Genomic DNA, 21799 nt, shown 5'->3' with positions numbered 1-21799 from the left:
ATTACTATCTGCTAAATCACATTACCTTTGGTGCTATCTTTTTCAAACTAGTTTTTAATGTTTGTACCACCCTCATCTTTTATTCCACTGGTTTCATTATATCTTTGAAAGTAATGGGCTGCTTTTCATTTTCACATTACCCTTCATATGTTATTTGTTATTCTGATAAGTTCCCATGTATTGTTAAAGCTGTACATTGTTATATAGTATGGGCAGAAGTTTGTCAGGATATTCTCCTTTTGCTTTTTTTTCTTAAAAAAAGTGTTTATTTTATCAGTTTTCATAACACTATGTAACAAAATTTTTACATTTTCTTGTTCCTGGGTAAAAAGTGTTAATTCTTAAATGATTATGCCTAAAGTAAATGGAAAAGACCTATTTTTCTTCTCAAACTTTACTTTTGTGACCTGGGTAATGAAATTTTCAAATTTACCCATTTTCCAGAACATTTCAGGTAGATTTATTGCAGAGTAGCTGATAGAGAATTTTCTTGAACTTACAAGAATTTTATAGAATGTTGTAGAACTTACAAGAATTTTCAAGAACCTTTTAGAATTTCTAGAACTTTCCATAGAAATATATATACAGGGGCTCACCACTCACCACTTCAGTTTAGTTCTAGCTGCTTAAGTGAACACATAGACCTATCTGATTTCATCAGAGATAGCATCAAGAAGCTGCAAGCATTCTCCAGATGCATTCAGCTGTGTATGTGACCAATTTATCAATACAAGAGCAAAAAGTACTCTGTGACAGCATCTACTAAAATTTGTGAAGCCTGCAAGGCATGTTACAGCATGATTGTCAGGGATCAGTACAAACCCTGGGCACCTCATTTTATCTGCTAGCACTGCAAAAAAAAAAACTAGAAGGTAAGCTGGACAGTTTTTGCTTGCTTGAATAGTAAGATTTTATATTATACAAATTTTAGACCTTTTAAAATTCAAATATCTTTTTTTTTAATTTTTAATAGTATAGGAAAATTATCACAAAATATTTTGCGTGAACCTCTTACACTAGTTGTGGATGAAATAAATTTATTCTTCATAATAACAATTTTATTTTGCTCTTTTGCAGGATGGTACAAAGGAAAAAAAAAGAGCCATGAAGTTCGCTATTCAAAGAATTTGGTATCAACCCACTGATCACACAAGCAATTGCTACTTCTGCAAGGTGGACCTTTCCAAACGTTGGGCTGGCAAGAATGCATCTGTGATCATGAATCCGGACCTGAGCTCCTTGTACCCACTCCACCACAGAGAAAGCAGCTGTCCTCAGAAGAGGGGGGTAGACATTGAAGACCCATATTACAATTTCAGAGGTGCAGCTGGTGAGAGAAACCCATACTACCCCAACCAAAGAGACCTCAATGACTTGATCAGAGATCTTGGTCTAACAAAGTCAAATGCCGAGCTTTTGACATCTAGGCTCAAGGAGTGGGATTTGTTAGATGAAAGTTTGCAAGTCACAGGTCAGAGGAAGCATTACCAACATTTTTCAAGCTTCTTCACTCATCAAGATGGGCTTTGCTTCTACCACAATGTTTTTGGTCTGTGCGAGGCAACTGGAATTGCCTGTAACCTGAACAAGTGGCACCTCTTCATTGATAGTTTATTCAGAAGCCTCAAAGCTGTGCTGCTCCATACCTGGAATAAGTATTTGTCTCTTCTCCTGGGTCTTTTGGTGCACCTCAGAGAGCAAGGCGAGCACTTCCACCAAAATATACTGGACTTTGAACACTGCTACCAAGGAGCGTGTAATGAAAATATGATGGGAGACTATATTTGGTGGCTGACATATGAAAGTGATTTATATTACTCACTTCTAAACATTTTTGTTCATTTCTGTTTAACTTCAGTACAAATCTTGATTCATATGTTGTTTTATTCAGATCTTATGTAAATGAAAATGTGCAAATTTGCCCATTTTTACATAGAAAATAGGTTAAATTCTAAATTTCATTATCCAGGTCACAAAATTAAAATTTAAAGGGAATAATGACCATTTTCTGTACTTTTACAACATAAGCAATTAAGAAATAATGCATGCTATCCAGGAACAAAATTTGTGTTATATAGTGTAATGATTCATATTAACCCATTCACTGCAGCTGGGGCACATTTCTCTCACTTCTGGAAAATATATGAGTTAAGGCAGCCATTTCTGGTTTCCACAAAGTAAATGCTTACCACTTGTACTAGTACTTGATAGTAACTACATCTATTTCTTCTTGTTATACTATCTTTTATCTCTAGATTTTTACTCGTATTTGTTGATATTTTGTATTACAGCATCAAGTTACTTGATAATTGTATCACATAAAAATAGTGCAAGAAATTGGTTTGTCAAACCTGTAATGTGAAATCATTAGTGAACAATATTAACCCTATTGTAGTAAGATTGAGCAGACACTTGTGTCTTCTTAACAGTATGGCTCTGCTAATACAGTTGCTGTTTGTGTGTGTTTTTTTTTATAGCAAAGCCTACTTTATTCTTGTAGAATCATAAGTGTGTTACATGACTAATAAATGCCTGCCTCTTATCACTGCTGTCATGTTTAATTTCTGACTTAATTCTGTGTAATAATTCCTCTAAAACTTAACCTAATATGACATTGTTACTTGCATTGTTTTGGTTAAGTAAAAAAGAGCTAATTATTTGCCAATTAAATTAAAGTCCATGTAAATATTCTTTAATGTTATTTTTATAATCAGTAACTGTTAAAGATTTTCCATTTTCTCGTAGAAAAAAACTTAGAGTATGTACTTGTACATTTATGATAAATTTATGACTTTTAACTTCTCTAGGTGTCTAGTGGTTCTCATTCATCACTTTTAATGTCTCGTGTGGAGTTTACAGCTAGTGACAATGAGCAGTCCCTTGTAGCTCAATCTTTACAGACCAAGTATCACCATTTGGGTGCTGGTGACACACATTTTAATGGACAGTTAAAGTCAAGTACAAGTGTGGACCATAACAAAAATTCTCATGGTTAGTAATAGTCATGTTAATATTTGGTTAAACTTGAACTCTGGTATGGACCAAGGCAAAGCACATGTTCTATGATGCTTACATAAGTAAGCAAATCAAGTTCTTTCTTAATGCATAATTGCAGTTGTTACAGTCAGTTACACTTGCTTAAGTTGTACATTTAATAATCGCTTAAAGTATATTGTAATATTTAACACTGAAAAAAACCTTTTGGATTGGATCAGTATGAAGAAAGGTTTCTTAAAAGTAAGTAGGCTTGTTATGATTTGGCAAGCTATTATACAGGTGTTTATTAAGGTTATGGACTGTTCAGTGAATCCAAACAACAGCTGTATAGCTTAACTCTTGGTGATGTGATGTTTGTTACAAATAATTATAAACTACAATTTTATCAAGTAATGTTTGTATCAAATTGTTGATTGTAATTTCAATTTCAGTATTATATATTAATTTATTTCTTAATTTAAAAGTAAATATTAAAGAACACCTGAATATTGATTTTTGTTTCACATGGTATGTTGAATGGAACATTGGTTCAAATTATATGTTTATTATATCCAAATACAAAATTTATAGTTTCATATAAATAAAGAACTCAAATTAGTAATATTGACAAACTAGAATATAAAATAAGAACATTATATCTTTACTATTTGTTGAGATAATGGCTTGTTTATTGAATCAAACACAGTGGCCCCACTCACTTTTTTTCATTTTTAGAAATGGTCTCTTGTATACATTTACTTCAAGGTGTGATGTGAATAAATAATCAAAAGTTCAGAATGTTCCCTAAGTAGCTTTCTCAGCCATTGTAAAGTACTATGAAGCTATCTCATTCTTTCAAATCAAGATTTCAGACAGCTTGTGTCTTTAGTTTGCTCAAAATAAAAAATATTTTTAGGCAAAATGCAGCTTAGTCAATAAACTTGATAAACTAAATTCTGTGGTATTGATATAGTTATTTGATCTTTTTTGTTATTTCAAACATGTATGTAAAACCTAAAAAAAGATTTTCATTTCACATTTTTCACATGTGAAATTTTAAAAAGGCTTAACAGCCTACAGCAAGCAGTAAACAAGTACAAAAGTCATTGTAAATTATTGAAATATGACTATTTTTACAAAATACTAGTCCACTAAAACACAACCAAGACAGGCTGCTTTGTGAAGAAACAAGGTTAGTTTTATGATATTGAATATGGTAATATGTGGTGCACATGTACCATGTCAGTGCTACTTGTATATTGTTAGCCAGTTACAACTGGAAGGTCAGAATAATAAATATATATAATGTTATGAGATTTAAACTATTTAGATTAAACAGTTTCTTGTTATAACCCCTAGTTATTCTAGAACAAAAGAAGCATAACTTATATTTCCTAATTTTTTTATGACAGTTATGAGATTAGTCAAAATTGACAAAACCCCATATACTTAACAATATGAGATAGAATATAAGATTTTACTGAAAACAAATATTTGAAATGTATTTTGGAGGTTTAATAGATTATGCAAATAATATTTAATATTTTCAAGATGAAGAAGAGTTTCTAATCATAACGCAAAAAATCACTTTGTACTTGGACTGGTAATGAAACACTCAATATTTTCACAACCAAATCTTTAATAAAAATATTTCATTAAAAAACCTAATTGTTTTGTACAAAAGACTTGTGGTCTTTACTAAAAGTCTGACAAATTTTGTAAAGGTACACACACTGCATTAAAAATTATAGTATAAATATTTGTATATATTGTACTGAGTCTGCCATGAAAAAGTTGATATAACATTTATGAAATTCTGTAATAATCTTTTCAAAATATGAAAATTGTGTGTGTGTGTGTGTGTGTGTGTGTGTGTGTGTGTGTACATATACACACAGAGAGAGAGAGAGAGAAAAGAAACAGCTGCAGGCACAAATTAAATGTGGACACATTTCATTTTCAACAGATGCTAACCAATATTGGATTTTAATTACTCAAGGATGACATTGTCAGGATTCAAAGAATACAATTACAGAGAATGTGAACTGAATTCTTGATTTGTAAACTTACTAGGAGATACAATGACATACTTTCTGATATGTTTAATTTTCACAGAAATCATGACATTCTTAGAATATTTTGTTGCAGTCAAATGATATACTTCTGAAATGTAAGAGAAATAATTAGTAGTTATGCAAAAAAGAATTTAGAAACTATTGAGTATATAAAACATAGTAAACAAGTATAAAATAACTGTTATTGAAAACTGAAAAAACAGTGTTGTGCAGTTCCAAAAAAGGTAGGTTGGGGAAGAGATACATATAAGGCTCTGAGTTTGGTACCAGATATCTTTTATAAATATGTATTAAGTATAAAACAGAATAAGCATAAAACATTATTTTTTTACCTGTGAGTTAACATGTTGGCTCCCTATTTTACCAATACTTTCCAGTGTCCCACTAGTCATTTTACAATTATTTTTTTTAGGAAGAGTGTATATGTAGCCGTTGTGTCCCAGGCAATAAGTGGCCTTTTACAAAGAAAATACAGCACGACTCACTGGTGGGCCATGTTGGTCTTACTGGAAGACTATCACAACCCACTGGTTGGTCATTTGAGAGCCAACGTATTATTTAATTAATTAATTAACTGTGTAAAATGTGTGTTCACGTTTGTTTGGTAAACAAACCTGATAGTGTGTTTTAGATAAATAGTCTGCCAGATATGCTAGTGATTAATTTAAAATGTAATAAAGCACCACATAAGTTAGATTAGATTTTGGCATTTTATGATCATTTATGAAATTTACTGTTTAAATTGTTTTCTTTCAGTAAAACATTCAAATATGGTAAATGGAGGTGGTAGAAAACTTCATCCTCCTTCAGATGGGATCCCTCCTCCTCGGATTCAAATCCACCCTCAAAACAACATTCATTTAGAATGGAAGAAGATACATAAGATTGGGGCTGGACTGGTTAACCTGGGAAACACCTGTTTTATGAACACTGTCATACAATGCTTGACCTACTGTCCTCCTCTTGCCAATTACTTATTACATGAAGATGACCATGCTTCAAAATGTGAGTATAGCAAGTGTGAATATTTGTATCAACTGCTAAGACATTTTTGTTTGCAAATGACTTGTAGTGTTCACTAAAATTTGATTCATTTTAATGAAGATATACTTACTGCATTAGACCTTACACTATATAGTTTCTTAGTTACAAGGTTGGTCAAAATGATTGACCTTAGACTACACCCAGTGTTATAGAGTTAAGAGGAATGTGGAGACAAAGTTTACAGTTTGCATGATTGATTTTGTTTTTTTTATATTGCTGCTCTGTTTTTTACATCCAGTGAGTGACAACTTGGCACCAGATTTTTAGATATTTTATCATCAAAATTGTGTTGCAGACAATGGATGGTGTGATTATTTTTATGGTCACAAAAATATATTAGTTTAGATGAACTTTTGTTTAAACCTTGTATAGTTGGAAAACAAAAGTATATCTGAAATAAGTTTTTATAAAAGAGTGAGTTACAATTTCTATGAATTTGTTTTTCAAAGGTGTTCTTTTAAGATATTTGTTAATGGCCTGTAATACCAGTATCAGAAAGATAAATCATTTATAGGACATTAAAGAATAGAAAGCAAGAATACTGTTTTTATAATATTCATTATAAACAGTTTGTAAACCCTTTGAATCAGTTATAATTTTATGAGAAAGATTTTTCAACATTTGCATATTGAGGTGTAACTAAACAAACGTGTTACATTACAATATGGGAGAAAATATTAAAACTAAAGAGAAATAATTTCAGGTGAAATTTTTGTAATTTATTGTGTAACAATCAAGCTTCTGTAATAAGTATAGATTATTTGGAAATTCCTCTCTTGGAAATTTCATTTACATAATACTTTAGCACTCTAGTTGTATTCATTGAGCAAGTGAAAGTTTTGAATGCTTTGTCTAATACCTTCTTGTTTAAATGCCTAATGAATAAAAATTAGTTTTTAGTGTAAGTTTTGTTTAAAATACATAGTAAGTTTTTGCAAAATAATAATAATGTATCTTTCATTTTATTACTTGTAGGCAAGATTATGGGATTCTGCATGATGTGCGAGTTGCAGAAGCACATGAAACGTGCTTTAGACAGACCAGGAGAAATTATCAAGCCTCTATACATATACCAGAAGCTGAAATCTATAGCCAAGCATTTTCAGTTTGGACGCCAGGAAGATGCCCATGAGTTTTTACGTTACGTTGTAGACAACCTGTGGAGAGCTTGTTTATCAAATTATGATGGCAGTGTCAAGTAATTTTTTATTTGCTCTGTTTATCTTTGAGAAGATTGTATTCCTGTTGTTTTAAGTAAATTGTGGAGATACATTGGGTAAATGTAATCTTTCCAACTATTAGGTGATTGTTTCATGAAGTTTTAAATATTAATATATTTTCTGACGTATTTTGTTAAATTAAATAGACATTTTATCACAAATACCTCAATATTTCAGGCTTGATCCTTCAAGTAAGGAAACTACTGTGGTAAATCATATATTTGGAGGCTACCACAGGAGTCAAGGTAGGTTTGAATATATTATAAAAAGTCTTTGTGTATGCCTTATATAGTACTTTATGTTTCTTGTAGTTGTGTCTCCTTTCCTTTACATAATGAACTTGGTTTCAGACAATGAAATGCTACTTTATGCTAGAAAACTGTATGCTTTTAAAATTGACTTGTTGCTTGGGATAATAAATTTTCTCCACAGTGACACTACTTTCTTTATAATACAAAAAAAAAAATAATGATAAAAAATCATTTTCTTCTTAGTTTTACAGCTGTGATTGTTTATGCAAGATGCCATAGTTTAATATTCTTAATTTTACTTTTTGAAAACCTGTAAGTCAAGTTCACGTACTGCTCTATTTAAACATGAAACATTTTTCAGTGAGCATCTATCTGTGTTTAAAATCACCTTCTATGAAACATTTCTGTAGAATATCAGTTTAGTTCTCCAGGTATTCTACTCAAATAGTAGGTGTTACAATGAAGAGTATGTTCCATACTAGTAGAATTAGATGTTTGTCTCATGTTTTTGATATTCTAATATAACGTACTTAAAGCCCTTGAATAAAATAGTGCTAAAGAAACTGTTTTTTTATTTAAGAAGATGTTGAAAATGACTAGTTGTAGATGAAATTGCATATCTAGTTATACATTTAACAGTGTTTATACTGTTTTAATCCTATGTGCACTGCAAGGTCAAAGTGCATATATTATGACCATATACAGAGATACCTTCAAGACTCAACTTTATTATCAGTGTATGTCAAAACAATTAATATTAAAATATATTCTATACTTTAAATTTTAATATTATGTAAGTCATATGTTAATTTTTGAAAGATGTTAAAATTTCTAATCTCCACTTTTCCTGATGTGACATCTGAGCTTCAGTTTCTCTCTTCAGAATATTTTAACATTACAAATAAGCAACTAAATAATTTGTAAATTTCCAAAGCCTTTACTGAAACATTCCAAGTAAAAGGTGATTTTCACTGTAAAATTAAAAATATTTCTTCTTCTATTATAGTTTTGTATTTTATTTGCAAAACCTTTAGAACCTTGTAAAGTAATAAGATTTTTAATAAAACTTTATATTTTTATCATTTAATTGCCTTGCCTTGGAACTGTGAAATTATACATAACTTAATTTACTCTGTTTTAATTTGCAAAATTTGGCAGTTTTAGCAAATAATAAGTCTGTTGTAAACAAAAAAATTCAGATTTTTTAAATCACGTTTCTACTAATCATTTATCTCTATGTATCTCAATATATTTGAAGATTTTACTGAATCAGTGCGAGTAAAAATTGATTTTTTTGTGTTATAAATAAAAATACTTATTTTGATCTTAGTTTCTGATATTATTTGCACAACTAGAACCTCCTAAATGAATATAAGTATACAAGTTATTTATATAAAACTTTATTTTTTCTACTTTAATTTAACATTAACTGTAAATAAATAATCATTGTACAGTGAGATTAAACATTGAAAAAATTGAAGAAAAAAAAGTACCATTTTTCCCTTTGCATTAACTTCAGTATTCATCTGAATGTTTCATGTTGCTTATTTTAACAATTCCATATGGTCACTTTTTCAGATCTGTTTTAATTTTATGGTTTTATCACTGTACTTTGTGCCCGCTGGAGCAATAATCCTTACACTGAAATACAATATAGAATTTTTACATTTTAGTTTCTTTTGTTAAAAAATTTATAACAAAATATACATAAACTTTGGTTTGTAGTACTCACTGTGAATTCCAACCATCTGCAGCAAATAATAAGTCTTAGACATTCTTCCTTAAGCTTTATTCAGTCTGAGAAATTTGAGTGTCCACATTCATGTAGGTTTTAAGTATGTATTTTAGATGAAAAATATGTCGTTCACTAGAAGTACTGTAGTGTCCCTGGCTTTCTATACCTTTTGAATAGGTTTAATGAAAAGGTGTTACTGTTCAGAGTCTCAAACCAAACAGTCCTCCTTAACTTAATGACTTATGGTGGAAAAAACTGAATGTAGAATTTTAAGATTTAGTAAAGGAGTAAAGTTGAATTGCAACTAATCTCAAAAATCAGAGGGGTGCTGCTTCTCTGATGGGTTTTACAAAATTTACTGATAATTTATCAAAAAAAGTTTTGCTTGTAATTATGTATAATTTATATTTCTAATTATTTGGAAACTGAAACAAATTCATTTAGAAGTCAGAAAATTCAGAAGTAGAGAAATCAGAGCTCATATGCATCACATGCCACAATAATTTGATGTTAAGAAGTTAACATCAAAGATCCATAATAAATGTCACAGCATGTGCATTTAGCCTGTTATTTGTTTGTCCATGTCATCCCTGAAAAATTATATTGTCTTTTGAAAATGTTCCATAATGTTGTTTTTTGATGAATATAAAATGCCCACATATTGTGGTGTATAATATGAGTTAACACATGAAGTACATGAACTGTAATAATTATTTCTGTTGTTATTAAACAATTTTGACTGGAATTTTCAAGAATGAGCAAAATCAAATCTTTCCATGAAAATCAAATGAAAAACTTCAAATATAAAACTCACACTTTTATTCTGCATGCCCCAAATTGAAATTTAATAAATATCACGTTACTAATTACCAGTCACCTCAAACTAACTTGTGGATAAAAACAAAACAAGGAGTTCCAGAATCTGTTTGATGTGAAAATAAAATAGCATAAAAGTGATGTGATTTATAATGTGAGAGTTGGTGTATTTTTTTCTTTTCAGTTTTGTGTCTTCGCTGTCGAGAAAGAAGCAACACATATGATCACTTCATGGACTTTATTTTGGATATTAAGGTAGGTGGTGTAGTGCATTGAAGCTTAATTTGTTTGACAAAGTTGTAGTTTACTTATCTCTTCAAATTGGAATAGAAGAAAATTTTTAATAAAGTTTTATGCTGATTATAAGCTATAATTCTTTGTTTCCTTGTGGGATTTAAAGTATCTGGCTGTGAGTGTCATTTGTCTGCATTAACTTTATGATTACGGGGTCAAATCCATAAGGCTACTTTCATATAGAGTGATACTTGGTTCAACAGTACTTACGATAACTCTGAATTCTCATAACATATCTTCAAAATAGTTAACATTTTGTTAAAGATTACATAAAGAAAAGATTAGTTAACAAATCACTGGTTAAGATATTTTTTCATTGTAGTTATTTGCACTAACATTATTATCACTGATGTATTGTGTAATGAAATCTTTAGAAATGGAAATATTGTACGTACCTTTTAATTATATTCTTAATTGCAAGTTTTTTACTTTTTCACATATTAATTTTTGGTGTTTTATTTTCTCTCCTGCCCTTTACAATTATTACTGTTCTGATATCTGCTTATGGGCAATCTTGAGCAATGTTAAGGTATAGGAACAGGCCTTATTTTTAAAATAATATTAAACATTTCTGGTATGCATTTTCAAACATAACACATAATTAAATAAAATATAAAATTAAAACCAAAGTACATATTTACAGATGAGAAGCAATGCTAAAGCTCTAGTGAGGACAAAAGCAGCAACAAAGCTAAGAGCAATTTCTCAAACCTCTATAGAATTCTTTGTGCCAGTTAGAGAGATTGTATTTCAAGCTATGCCTAATTGTAATGTCATTGAACAAAAGTCTTTGATAACAAGCTGCTTGCCTGAGAAGATATTAAATTTATTTTAATTATATATCATTTTTATTCGCATATGTTCTTTAATTTAATTTGTATAAAGTGGGGTAATAAATATGGTATTTTAAAAATCAAGTACCATTTCTACAACCTATATCATTTGGCCAACTAGTATGAAACTATTTTGTTTTAGAGTTGACTAAAAACATTCCCAGTCCTATATAAAAGGATAATCTAAAGTATGTTAAGTTTAAATTGGTATGATAAAAAGTAAATCTTATTGAACTTTCTTACTGTATATACATGTTTCTCAAAACTAGCAGTAATCAGTGTCACATAAATGCAATTTGATATAGTGTACTTAAAAAGTGACATCGAAATAATGAAAAAAATTAACAGTGTTGAATGTTTTAGCTTTTGAATCAATTATTGTACTGTTTACATATGACAAGGTTTGTATAGAGATCATATAGATACATGAATAAATTGCATTGCTGAGACCTTCAGTGTAGTAGAAACTAAAAATGCCATATGAATACACAAATAACTACATTCACAACAAGTATAACAGATATTTCTTTTTCACCCAGCAGAGTGTTCACAGTCTAGAGAAAGCTTTAGAAAAATTCATACAACCTGAACTCCTTCAGAATGACAATGCTTACAAGTGTCCAAAGTGCAACATGAAAGTTTCAGCACAGAAAAGGTTCACTGTCCACAGAGCTCCTAATGTAGCAACATTTCAGTTTAAACGGTATGGTGTTATGGGTTGTTTTTTTGTGTATATTTTGCTAGTTTAGTATTGCTTAGTCATATGTGAAATTAACTCATCTTCTGGAATATTTCCATCTTTAGTATTTACTATATGAAGATCAGTTTCATTTTTTTTCACGTTAATGCCATCTTTGATTTGGAAATTTTCTCTAAATATTTCATAATAGATTTTTTAAAGCAATTTATGGATATTTTACAAGTATTGTAACTCTGGTTAACATAGGAGTCAAATAGTCTTCTTTTAAAGTTGTTTCATTTATAATACATCTTAATTGTTCATATATATCATGTTTACCACAAGAAAACCAAAAACAATCTTGGTAAGAAAGAAGTCAAATTAGGGTTTACTTTCCAATTTGAAAACTGTCAAATTATGTATTTTGTGCTTCAGTTCCTCTAAAAAGTTCAAGCTGTTACTTAAATTTAAAGTTCTTGTTCACTAGTCTGCTTTATATTTTAGGTTTTTTACATTATGATTATAATTTCAAGGCAATTTTCAGAAACAATCCTCAGATTTTTGTATTGTATGTATTTTTTAAACAAATGAATTGTAAAAAATAACTGTTGAAAAGGGTTTTACTTTAACAACTTAAAATGCTGAAAATATAGATTTTATGTGTGTATTTTAAATATTTTTGAAAGATTTGACTACAATCGAATGTTGGGAGGCAAAATAACCAAGCATGTAACATATCCTGAAAAGTTGAACTTGCGACCATACATGTCAGACACAAAAGTAAGTTTGTATTTATTGTGTATTTAAATACCACTTGAAAAGTATTCAACGAAAAATAAAAGTTTAAAAATTAAATTAACCAAAATAATTGTCAAAGCTTTCTCTCTATTCTGACCAAGCACAATTGCTGTTATTAAATTACGTCAGTGACACCTAAGTTAATCTTTATATGAAACAAGTGTCGGGTGACTGAATACGTATTTGATATGTATGTTTTAATTCCATATAAAAGTGAATGAAACCAGTGTGTTCTCATATAGCAGTTTTTAACAAAATTGTTTGTACAAAGATATTCCGACTGATAGCAAAATATGCTGAAACTACACAGAGACACTTGGACATTTCCTTAATTTGTAGATCACACACTTCATGTTGTAACCACATAAGACGTGTATGCATTTAAAAAATAACCATCACGGCATCAAATACCAATTTTGCTGAGAAAAGACAAGTATGTGGTATTGGAGATGTATTCAGGTTTTGTTGGCTTCTGTAATCTTTGTGTTGCAGATGGCTGTATTAGTAATTGTTAATGTTGTTAGTACTGAATGACTAAGATGGTCAGTTTAACCTGTTCAGTGCTGTAGACGAGATAACTCGTCCAAGCTGATTGGTAACACAGTGCTACAGACGAGTTAATTTGTTCTCAATAATCCCTAATTTCAACGCTAGATGTCAGCACCATACATGCATTTCACTTGATTACAAATTGTTTCACTTTCGATCCAAAATGGCATCATGAAAAAAGTTACAAAATGAAGCATTAGAGTTGTATTGTAGCAGCTGAAATACTTGGCAATCAACAGGTTAATTGTTTCTCAAGTCGATAGAATAAGAATGAAGAAAATGAAACTCTTCCACCTTTCAGGGTATTCCAATGGTTTACGGGTTGAATGCTGTTCTTGTTCATATGGGGAGTAGCTGTAACTCTGGCCATTATTTCTGTTATGTCAGAAACTCCAATGGATTATGGTATATAATGGATGATGCACGAGTAAGTGTTTTTAATTTATCCATATGTTAGCTTGTGAAAAGTCGTGTTTACAAAATATATTTAATTTTAAATTTAAATATAATGATTTAAAAGTATAACTTTAATATACAAAGTACTTATGGCTTAACACATTTTTCTTTTTGTGTTTATGAAGTATACTTGAGAAAAGTATAGAATTGAAGTTAACTCATTCTATTAGAAAGATCGATAATTGTCATTAAACATGTATGATGTTTGATCTATAGGTTACAATGTAAATAGAAATTTAAATCTGAAACATAGTTAATATGCTAAAGTTTCATAATATTTTATTCTTGTAGGTGCAGCAAGTTAGTCTGAACCAGGTGCTTAATCAACAAGCCTATGTCTTGTTTTATGTCAAAACATCATTCAGGGAAGTCAAGGTATAAATTCCCTTGAAATACACTTGTAAAGAATTTTAATAAATAGTTAGTATATTTTGGGATTTGTACTTCTTTCCTTTTTATGAAAATTAGATTTATATTCCTTATTTTTGCTAACAGATCTAATTTTATCAAGTTTGTTTTACTAGTACTTTGTCTAGATTTTAAGGTTGCATCTCATCATTATTAAAAAAAAATAGTTGGTTTTGTAACAAACGTGAGAATTGTTTTATTTTGTATGTTTTGTTGACTTATGTGATTTCTTCTGCTCTCTATCTCTGTAGAAACCTCACTCAGCTTGTTTGTTAAATCATAAGGTTTCTGCAAATGTGAAACACTCACCTCAACGTAAGTATAAAATTCACTTAAAAAGCACAAATATTTCTAGATAACACAAATCTTTGGGTTACTTATACTGTTTCAAACACATTTGTGATGGAAGTAGGGGTTAATGTGCAGGTCTGGTTATTTAACATAACTCATTGTTTTATTTTTTAATTGGTAGATCTTTGAATTTATTTTTTAAATAATTCTATAATTTTGAAAAGATGTACAAGTGAAATAAAAGTTGGTAACAATTAAAACAGCAGTTAGAAGTGATAAAGTTTTAATGTCAGCAGTATTGTTTGTAATATGATTTTAATAATAACTGGTTATAAAATTAATTCAGTATTTAAATATTGTGAGTCATGATCAGACTTTAAAGCAAGGGTTTAATTTAGTATCGTTTAGACTGTTTTAAACACATATTTTTGTGTTCCACACTTAGTTAATTAGATTAGACAGTTTTTTATGTTTATGTGTAATACAAAGAAAACGTGTGGTAGAAAATTTATTAAGTCTAGCCCAATTCTATTCTGTATTTCTGTGTTAGGTGTAAGTAGTACTAAATACTCTTGGCAACACTTAAAAATACCCATGTGCAGTAAATTAATGTGCATTATCATTGCTGTTTAATGCTGGTAAAAAATAAGTGGTATGGTTATGTTTATCTACAAAAGTGTGTGTTTTTGTTTGGATATCATTAACAAATTTGAACATGTTTCCTAAACAAAATAGATTGTCATTGAAATATAACTTTCTGAATGCAAATGAAATCAAGCTTCTTTGATACATTTGATGTATATAGCCACAACTTAGCAGCTAATAGAATGGTTTGTTGTTTTGTTTTCAATTATAAACTTTCATCTCTTGCAACCAGTATGAGATCAAGCTGCAGCTATTGAGGAATTTCTCTTGTTTTATTTTCAAGTTCAAACCAGTCATATTGATGTTTGAGAGTGACGTATTGGTATAATATGTGCTAATGAAATAACTTTGAATGTTATGTGAATCAATTAATCACGTATAAAAGATTTGGGAAACAAATAGGTATAGAATGTGGTATAATAGGTTTTCATAAAACAATCAAAACTAGAAAATTTAGGAGAAATAGTTATCAGGTGTACATTGTGTTGGCAAATCACTAGTTAGATTTTGATTGTACTGGTGAATCAACTAACCAAGTATAAAACGTAATAATGGTTCAGTAGTCAGTTGGAGAATGGTATGTTGAATCATAATCATGTGAGTGTCTTGGTGAATGAACTATTATGATTTAGAATGTATTGAAGTACTCGGGTCCAAAATATTTGGATGAATTTTATAATTATGTAGAATTTCTTGATGAATTAACCACCTTAATGGAAGAATATGCTGGTTATCAGTGTATAATATATTGGCAAAACATCTATAGTCAAATATACATTTATTAAGTTTTTACCTTATATTGTCTTAAGTAATTAGAATTTAACAGCTAGTAATAACTGTGTTTATTTTTATACTGTAGCATCTTATTAGATCATTTTGTGAAATTAGGGTTTTAACGAGTAATACTGGTGTGTAAAGCTTTCATATATATATTAGGTATCATGAATTAATACTAATGTATAATTTTGTAGGGTGTAATAACAATGATTACTATGCAGAGCTTAGATTGTAAAAATTAATTTATTTGTATGTTTACTTTTAAATTGTAGCAATGAGCTCAGTGCTTATACTTGGAAGCATGGTTATTTTCTATTTGGTATTGAGTTTAAACAAAAACATTGTGTGATACAAGTATTTTCATTGTTTTAATTTCTTTCACATTAATGTACAGTCTTATATGTAGGAAGACCTGTGTCCCAGTCTTCTAATGACTTGTCATCTAAATTGTCACGCAATCCTGTCAAACAGTTATGTGGACCCTCTGTTATACAAGCTCCATCAAACTCTTCTATTAATGGTATCACAAATGGTGTATCTTCCACCAAGAAGATGTTACCTGCCCCTCTTCAGCAGAACCGAGAGAAGGTATCTTTTGGTATCAGACGTTTTCCTGTAGTTCTTGACAAGAAACCAGGAACATCTACCAGCAAACCTGTATCTGGTTTAGTGCCTTATACTGAAGACTCAACTGAATCTTCAGATAATGAGAAAAATGCTGATGATGGAAAAAAACCAATCAGTGTTCAGAGCAATTCTCTTCATCAAGTATATAATAAAGGTACTCATTCTGATTCTGTTCCTAGTCATGAAGAAACACCTGTTGTTCATAAAGATACCACTGCAGTCAAAGAATCAAATGATAGTGTGATTCTCTCAAATAAGAATAATTTAGGTCTCAAACCAGTTAAATCTCATCTTGAGTCTTCAAGCAAGGTGAAAGCTACCTCTACATGGCATGTAACAGATACAAGTCTACATTCACCCTCTGTTGCCTCTGGCTCCAGTAATAACAGTGTAATTTCCACAACTGATTGGAATGTAATAGATCAACAAGATGTGATGAGTAGGTTGAAGGGAGATCGAGCATTTCCTGGTTGGACAGTTACTAGTAATGAGAAAGACTCGGCAATGGATAAATTGATCCATCAAAACTCCTTAATAGAAAGTGGTAAGCCTAATAATCCTCAGCTTTCAATTAGTGGTCAGTCGAGTGATCTTAATCGTGTGGTGAATGATCAATACTATGCACCTGCAGTAAGTCATCCTGCACAACCAGTGGTGTCTAATGCTAATCCTACCGTTAATAGTAATAAACAATCTCTTATCTCTGATGTTTCTGTACAGCTCTCATCTAATGTTAATCAGGACATGAAAACCCCTGTTAACAAGGATCGTGAAAAAAGTAAAGAACAGAACACATGTTTGCCCACCATTCGGGACTTTCGAGACCAACAGAAAAGTAATGAGTGGGACAAAAGCAAAAGTGAGGAATCCAAAAGTGAATCTAAGAGAAAATGTAATTCCAAAGGTGTCTTTGAGATTTTTCCAAACTCTAGTAGGAAACTTCACCAGCCTGACTTTTCTGAATGTAGTGAAAAAAGCAGTCAGTCAGTGTATAAAAAACACAAATCAAAGCACAGATTCGAACTTGAAGAGGAACGAGAGCACGAGCGAGCCATTGACAGAAAGCAGTCTGACAGTTCATGCTACCACAGGAACTCCAAACACAAAAATCAAAGTTTCCAAGAAAACCACACCAGCAGTCTGCATAAAGACAGAGACCGAAGTGACTCAAAATATGTCAAAGCCAGCTACCTTCAAAATGAGAAAGTATTAAAAATGGGAGGAGAAGAAGGTACTCAGTTTTCTTTGAATGAAACATCTGAGAGAAGGACAAAGTTAAATGGTAACCAAAACCTAATAGAGCAGTCTAGCAACTACAAATATAATCTCAATGATTTGAACAATTGGCAGCAGAAGTCAGATATAGAGCAGCAGAGTGTGACCCACAGATTTTCAGGTGAAAAGCAGCTTAAACACTATTACAATGTACACGATAGGAGGAGACAGTCTAAAGGAGACTCCAGTGACAGTGATAGTAGTGTTAGCATTAAAATTCCTGAAAAAAGAAGAAAGCTCAAAGATAATAAAAGGAAACAGTCTAAAGCAGACTTTAGTGAAAGTAGTTATAAGAAAATAGATGAAGGAAGTAAATATGAAGAAGGAAAAGTGAAGCAATGTAAAGAGGATTCTCTTGACAGTGAAAGTAGTGATAGCTACGAGGAAGAATGGGTTGAAAAAACCAAAGAAACGTTAGAAGCAGAAACAAGAAAATTCAAACAAGCTGAAGATTTGAATATGAACAGTAAGTTTATATTACTTAAATATAGATGTAATTTGAAAATTATTGCTAAATTTAAAGACATCTTTCTCACTTTAGTATTTGAATAGAACTTCTTGTTTTTTATATCAAAACTGATATTCAGAAAATTTTACTGTTGCAGTGTTTAATTAAAACAAAAAAACTGTTTTTACTCTTAAAAATATGTGTACTTGTAAGAGTACAAAGTCTCAAATAAAAACCAAACAGTTAGTGTCCTTATACTGTTTGTAACCAGATCCCTTTTGTGTTAAAACTTCAACAAATGTCTTATTATTTTAGTTACTTAAAGTGACTACAGCTTAACACATTCTAAAACATTGAAATAAAATTTAAAAGTAAAACAGTTTTTGTTTTATTAGGTTTCAAACCCACTTACATGATTTGTTAGTGGTCTGTAAAATTTTGTGAGAATTGGAAGTTTATTTTAATGTTGATTTAGAGAGGATGAGTAATGCTGAGCCTTTCTAGTATCGAATTATTCAACTGAATATAGTACATAGAAGTATATATGTGTCAAATTATTAATATTTTAAATATGGAAAGTGGATCTTTTGCATTATTTAAAAAAATTTAGCCTTCTCTGTTCATATTGAAAGAAATGGTGAATGTTGAGCTTTTAACTTTAATGGCCTCTAAAAAGAAACATTCTTTATTGAAGCTAAATGTGTGTGCCTGTTATATGATTGAATGAAAAAAAAAGCACAAAAGTCATAACATTATTATTGTTTAAATATACACACATCTATTACATTCTTGTACGTTTTACAGAAATCTTAATTCGGAGCTGTTTACATGTGACCAGATTTTGCTTCCAGATATCTTTGGGTCTCATTAGCTAAATATTTTGCTTGTTATTATATGTGACATAAGACATTAGTATTAGGCTTATACTTTGCTCTCTCTGTTGAACTATATTGAGTGTTGCCCCTTACTGGAGAATTCACCAGAAATTATAAAATGATCATCTTGTTGCTCCACTTGTGTATTTTCAGTCACTAAGACGTAGTGTAGAAATTTCAGGGTGTTGCCTGTGTGTCCCTGACTTAATTTAAAACTTGTTTTTCACAAATCTAACTCTGTTTATGGTCATTGAGTTATGGACATAAATTTCAAGAAGAAAGTTAGAAATTATGACCCTCCCTGGTGTCATACTTGATCATATCAGTGAGTCTAGTGATGTGATCTGCTTATTTATTTTCAAACTTGTGTTAATTATTAATCACAAAATTTTCTTGTTAAATGAGTTCAAGAATCCTAATGGTCAAGCTATTGTGTCATAAGTACTTGTATGAAGATTGAGAAAGTATTAAAGGATTGGATACATGGGTAAAATATCATGATTTATTATAGTGATTCAAATAGGGATCTCAATAACTTGAACAAAAGAATATTTGGGCAAAAAGCACCTTAAAACATAAAGATTCAGTTCAAACAATACTTTAAAAATCTTTGCTATTGTTTGCTAAGGCTGTACATAGATACAAATGCTTCCCCCAAAAAAGCATGCATGCTTATAAGAAAAAAAATCCACTCAGAATGGCTTGTTTGTAATTCTTCTAATTATTATTCTCTTGCCAGCCTACAACAAAAATGACTCATATGTTGCACCCAAACATTTTATAGAATACTAAATTAGATACTTCAAATGTTGTAGAGGGTATTGGAAAGTCTATTTGTTTCTTATAAATTTAAAGGTTTAAGCACAGGGTAAACTATAAATTATCAGCTTGTTGGAGTGAGAAAAAAACTGTAATAATAAGAAAAACAATTCTGTTTTTAAATATTATTATTATTATTACATTCTATTACACACATTCATAGAATATTTACTTGAAAAGAAACAAAGGTTTATTTAAAGCAGTGTTTTAGACACATTTTATTTGAAATGTTTGCTGTTGTAGTAGTAAAGGTTTGTTGTGTTCTTTTCTATGTATATATTTGTCCAGTGTTATGCATAATATATAAAGAATTTAGTTACATAGAAACTATAAATGCTCACTGTATTCTTAAACAAATCTTAAACTGCAACTTCACATTTTACATCTTGAGCTAATGTGATCAAAGTCTATAGCAAGAGTAAATCATAATGAACCATATCAGCTATCTACTACCTATGTTTATTATCATTACAATGTATAAAGTTAGATACCATGTCAAGTAATCTTTTTCATATAGTTAAGTATAAAATGATCCAGCAAGCAAGATATATGAAAAATTGGGAATTTAAAAACCTACAAATGGGATTCATAAAAAAAATTAAGGAAACAAGGCTGGAGATAATGCAAACATTAGTTACTCAAACTACAAACTCGGCCAAAATAGGGGTTTGCAGTTTTCTGACATTCTTTATGATCCCTGTTTACATGTTTTAAAATTCTCAACATTTTGTTTTAGCTTTATATACTTTTTGTTAATTTCATGTTTTGAGTTGTATGCATTTGATACTGTTGTCTTATGTTTTGTGTTTTAAATGTTTATGCTATGTTAATCCAATTAAATGTTATCCTTGTTTTTAACTTGTGTTTTACTGGGGTTTTTATTATTATTATTCAAAATAAAGAATTCATGAAATATTTTATTTTTGGCAGAGAATTTCCAAGGAAAATTTAAACTAGTTTTATTTATATTATATACATTTTTCAGTTACACTTCTAATTTATTAATAAATGACAGTGCTGTAAGAGTATGTCTTTTTTGTGTGAAATAAAATTTGTTTTTTGATAATCAAATATCCCAAATGAAACAAAAAAACAAAGACAACTCATTGTGCATGAGTTAAGAATGCTGAGTTTGAAGTTGTGAATTTGTATGAGTTTCTTTCTCCTCGTCTGGGAATGGACCTGATTTTCTGACATCTAGAAAGTTTGGAATTGACCGTGAAGAAGTATGTTTAGTTTGTTTATTGCTTTTTTATCTGCTGTTTGCTTTTCCGTAAAGAATGTAATTGTTATGGAATTGTTAATCACTTTTTAATAAATTGATTGTCTCTCAGAAAGCTCCATGGATGTAGAGTGTAATACAAGTATGACAAATGAAAATATTAGCCTGATTTTAATCAAAAGGTTGTTCAGGGTACATTGATCACTTCTCATTTTAAAGACTTGGATGTTCTAGAATTTGTTTACAAGTATCAAAGTAACAGGACTTTTTATGTTAATCTGTTATGTGAAATATATGGTATATACATGTGTTATTGTTTTACAAGTTTTCTTAAGGCTTTTTTGGTTGTAAACAGAATGTATATTTTATCACAAGCTGTATGCTTTTGTCATACTGAACTATGAGTGGATAATTATATGGTATTTAGTAACCATGGAGACATAATAAAGGGTAGTAGAATGAAGAAATTGATAAATTGCTGATAACTCATAAGTATTTGTCTATACATTATAATTACCAAAACTAAATTATGTAGAATAATTTTTTAATGGTTTAATTGTATATAAATAAATGAACTTATAATTACAAGTTATGGTTGTTTCTACAGTCGTTTTTGGAGTTAGTTCAACTTTGTTTTATTATTAATTACTTTTAAGTTGCATAGATAGCCCTCGAGTAGCTTTGCG

General features: G+C 30.1%; 1 protein-coding gene across 13 annotated transcripts in view; it reads left to right on the top strand.

The window, feature by feature from the left end:
* LOC143232015 (uncharacterized) overlaps positions 1 to 21799 on the top strand; it is a 65081-nt gene that overhangs the window by 28205 nt on the left and 15077 nt on the right. For 7 of the 13 annotated variants that reach the window (XM_076466984.1, XM_076466986.1, XM_076466983.1 and 4 more), the window contains 11 exons: positions 2808 to 2991; positions 5808 to 6056; positions 7071 to 7293; positions 7493 to 7560; positions 10302 to 10372; positions 11784 to 11947; positions 12610 to 12703; positions 13572 to 13697; positions 14018 to 14101; positions 14386 to 14449; positions 16242 to 18215. In XM_076466984.1, coding sequence (XP_076323099.1) covers positions 2808 to 2991; positions 5808 to 6056; positions 7071 to 7293; positions 7493 to 7560; positions 10302 to 10372; positions 11784 to 11947; positions 12610 to 12703; positions 13572 to 13697; positions 14018 to 14101; positions 14386 to 14449; positions 16242 to 18215 — 3301 coding nt within the window. Of the gene's footprint in view, positions 1 to 1678; positions 1805 to 2807; positions 2992 to 5807; positions 6057 to 7070; positions 7294 to 7492; positions 7561 to 10301; positions 10373 to 11783; positions 11948 to 12609; positions 12704 to 13571; positions 13698 to 14017; positions 14102 to 14385; positions 14450 to 16241; positions 18216 to 20989; positions 21118 to 21799 lie in introns of those variants that run through there. The other 6 variants (XM_076466990.1, XM_076466989.1, XR_013017334.1 and 3 more) reach the window with 5 other exon arrangements.

This window comes from Tachypleus tridentatus, chromosome 11 (assembly GCF_004210375.1).
Source record: "Tachypleus tridentatus isolate NWPU-2018 chromosome 11, ASM421037v1, whole genome shotgun sequence".
In the NCBI taxonomy this organism is placed as follows: Eukaryota; Metazoa; Arthropoda; class Merostomata; order Xiphosura; family Limulidae; genus Tachypleus; species Tachypleus tridentatus.
Note: the sequence above shows the minus strand (reverse complement) of the source record. Positions and strands in the feature narration are given on the sequence as shown.